The sequence below is a fragment of the Arachis ipaensis genome, chromosome B04 (genome assembly GCF_000816755.2).
Source record: "Arachis ipaensis cultivar K30076 chromosome B04, Araip1.1, whole genome shotgun sequence".
NCBI lineage: Eukaryota > Viridiplantae > Streptophyta > Magnoliopsida > Fabales > Fabaceae > Arachis > Arachis ipaensis.
Window position 1 is genome coordinate 126,149,564 of NC_029788.2, and position 3,561 is coordinate 126,153,124.

The 3,561-nt window shown below is 39.5% G+C and overlaps 1 protein-coding gene across 1 annotated transcript in view; it reads right to left on the bottom strand.

The window, feature by feature from the left end:
* LOC107635273 (protein ARABIDILLO 1) overlaps positions 1 to 3,544 on the bottom strand; it is a gene marked incomplete at its 5' end in the record, with an annotated part of 9,407 nt that extends 5,863 nt beyond the window's left edge. The window contains 6 exon segments of the mRNA XM_016338699.2: positions 311 to 438; positions 859 to 990; positions 1,124 to 1,204; positions 1,293 to 1,451; positions 1,592 to 2,986; positions 3,291 to 3,544. Coding sequence (XP_016194185.1) covers positions 311 to 438; positions 859 to 990; positions 1,124 to 1,204; positions 1,293 to 1,451; positions 1,592 to 2,944 — 1,853 coding nt within the window.

Sequence of the window (3,561 nt, forward strand, 5' to 3'; positions counted from 1 at the left end):
ATTAATTCATGGCAAAATATTTAAAAGTAGTAATTATAAAGCTATTAAATAACCTTTTCTTCTATTAAGGGAGAGACTGCAGCTCTTAGTTCTATAAGGCAAAGATGCAAATTTCAAGTTTGCAGTGGCATTAAAATTAACCCTCGACAACATTTTCTATTAAGTTAAGCAAAATTTCCATTTAGATTGATTTACAAACGAAATGCTTTTCTTGCATTCTATCTCTACCACTCCTTCCTTTTTCCATTTAATCCCGTTTTCACCAAACAATGTACAATAACACAGATTTCAGGAACTATTAGAAGATTACCTGACGCCCTCATGTGGAGATCGTGTAAGTTGAACAAGTGCCTCAAGAGCACCTGCTTCTTGTCCAACAGCAGCATTGTTACTATTGCTATCTCCATGAGCAGCTAAATTAGCCAATGCACGAGCAGCCTAACATGTATAAGAAGCAACATTAATTATTGAACCCCAATTTTATCATATTCCCCTATATGGAAAGGATAAGAATTGACAAAACATACAACCGAAGAATCAATATTTATTTAGTGTTCATCTTGGCTTATATTACCAAGACAAATGGCATAGAGAATGGCATAAAGCACCCCTTAACTAGATTGATCATCATTACTGTTTGTCAGATCCTTACTAAGACATCCTATCCTTGTTTTGCAATTTGCTCGTGACCATTGACCAGAATAAGCACCATTTAAAACACAATTAGATTACTAATTAAAAAAAAATACCATAAGTTCCAAGCTTTATTTGGTAGGCATAATATACCTAATAAAGTAGTTTCAACAATTTTGGCAATTGATAGGCGATGCCCAAAAAATAGAAAGTACTAAGTAGTACCTGCTCTTGCACGCCCTCAAATTTGCAGTTACGAGCAAGCATCACTAAAGCATGCACACCACCTGCCAATGCAACCTCTGTACTACACTTGTCATCAGCCGCTAAATTAGCCAATGCACCGGCTGCACGTTCCTGGAAAGGCAAAATTAAGTTATCAACCAACTGCTATATGCAATCATAAAATAGCAACCTCTATTGCTATAAATTAGAAGATAATATGAAAAGCAGTTAACATGCTCATAATCATAAAATTAAATAAACATACCAAAACTCCATCTCCACTAGAGGACCATTTGAATATAAGATCCACTAAAGCTTTTATTCCACCTGCTTCCGCAATGGCACCCTGTGATGGAAGCCTCATTCAGTTTTCACATTAAGCTTTAAGCATTAAATTAAAAAAATGAGAAAGCAAATCATATTCAGAATCCAACCTTGTGCTCTTCTCCTACAGAGAGATTCCACAACCCTCCAGCAGCCTCTTCAGCCACCAGCTTGTTCATTGACCTAGCCAAACCAGCGAGAATCTCAATCCCACCCTCTTCAGCAACAGCTTTGGCCACATTGGCATTGACAGACAAATTTGCAATTGCCTACAAATGTAGACCGTTTGGAGATATAAGTACAAACACATCGGTTATGCATGTATCAATTAATCTTGCATCAGATGCAAGTAAAAACTACTAGAACTGTTCAAAAGGATCATCTGTACACAAAAGGGACCAGTGACTACCTTAGCTGCCTCAGATTGAAGCCCTTCCCTCCAAGATTTTGCTAAGCCAAGAAGGAGCCTTATGCCACCATCTCGCATAACTGCTTCAGCCCTTCCACAATCTATGCTAGCATTTTCATCATCAATCACGACAAAAGTTGCAAGGCCCGTAGCTGCCCTCTCTTGAACATCCTCTTGAGAACTCTGCATTAGACTAAGTAAGAGTGCTCCGCCTTGTTCAACCCAGAAATTATCAAGACCCTGTTGAGGGCTCTCAGCAGATCTCAGTAGTGTATGGGACAGCATCCATTCAAGCCAAGGTATAATTTCATTAAGGTCCTTATCATTATTCTTCGAACTCCTCCAGTCCAAAAAGACATTCTTTCCTTTCTTTGTACTATCAAAAAATAAAGAAGCTAGTCCTTCAAAAATATTGGTAAAAAGGGAAATTAATAACTTGTTTTTATATTTACTAGCGGAGAAGCTAGTGTCTTCTTCGAGGATTGGACAATTCAAAGCACACAAAACCCTCAAGCTATGCGATAAGGATAACAACCTTGCAACAGCAGATGGACTAATATCAGTTCTCGAAACATCTAATCCAATCAGGTTAGGAAGCTTATGCCAAAGATGGGAAACAACACCCCACTTCATACTTGATGTGCCCGCAACAGAAAGGAAATGAACCGACATCACATTCCCCAATGCAAGCTCATCAACATTCAAACAATCAATGAACCCAATATCAGTCAACTTTGGACAATGCTTAGCCAATGCATTAATAGCATCTGCATTTACATCTCTGATACCTGAAAGCCTAAGTTTACTAAGTCTAGGACAGCAATGAGCTATTGCCTTAATAGCATCACTACTTATTCTCTCGCAGAAATCAGGTCCAAGCTGAAGACTCTCAAGTAACTCATGCCGGGCAGCAATCACCGAAAGAGTTGCATCAGTAATTTTCCTGCAATAGTCACCACTTAACTCACACAAGTTCCTAGCTCGAAGATGGATTATGGCATCAGCAGACTCTGCCCCACGAAACCTTAGCTTCTGAAGATGCACACACCTCGGAGCAAGTGAAGATGCCATATTAGCATCAAACCTGTGGGAACGAAGATCCAACGTGTTCCACAAACACTGCGAGCTGCCAAGAGTCCTCCATGTCCTACAAGTCGACGATAAGCTAGCACGGTCCCTATAACTCAGACATGACAACAGCTGAATCACTGTATCATCAGGTAAGCTCCTCCAATCAACCGTCCCTGGCAGTTCCAAATCCAAAACCTCATCTCGAATCTCAGGACAACTTGAAGCTACAACATCATTCCCTTTGCTTTTCCTTGCCACCTTCCTCCTCACTCTTCGACTCATCTCAAACCAAGAAAATCACAGCAACATAGACACCAACAACACCTTCAAATCCAAAAAACAAATCTCAAAAACCAGTAGAGAGAACAATTCACAAACACATCATCAGCATCAAACACTAAAAGCCAAATCCAACAACCATTGAACAAAACACAAATCAACCTTACCACCTAGAAAACCCTAGTAACCTCCATCAAAGTGACCAAATTGCAACACATAACACAAACCATCAAGTAAAAACCCCACAGCAGCAAAAACAACACAACTCCAGATTAAAACAAAGAAAATCCAGAATCTATATCATAGAAACAACACCAAAAAAATGCTCTTTTTTATTGTTGTACCAAACCTGTGAGCTGAGGCTCAGGCTATGCGGTCATCGTTGGAGCTTGGAAACAGAAATCAGATGCATTTGAAGGGATTTACGATGAACCCCAGAAAGGGGGAAAGAGCAGTGAGAGAAAATGAAACTAAGCTTAAATAGGGTGTCAGAAAGAGAATTGAGAAAGGGAAAACGCAAAGACCCTGAAGAAAAGGATTGTGGGGTTATGTATGTTGGAGAGTTGTGAGAGAAGAATAGGGATTTTGAGAAAGAGAGAGAGAAAGAGAGACGTAGAAGA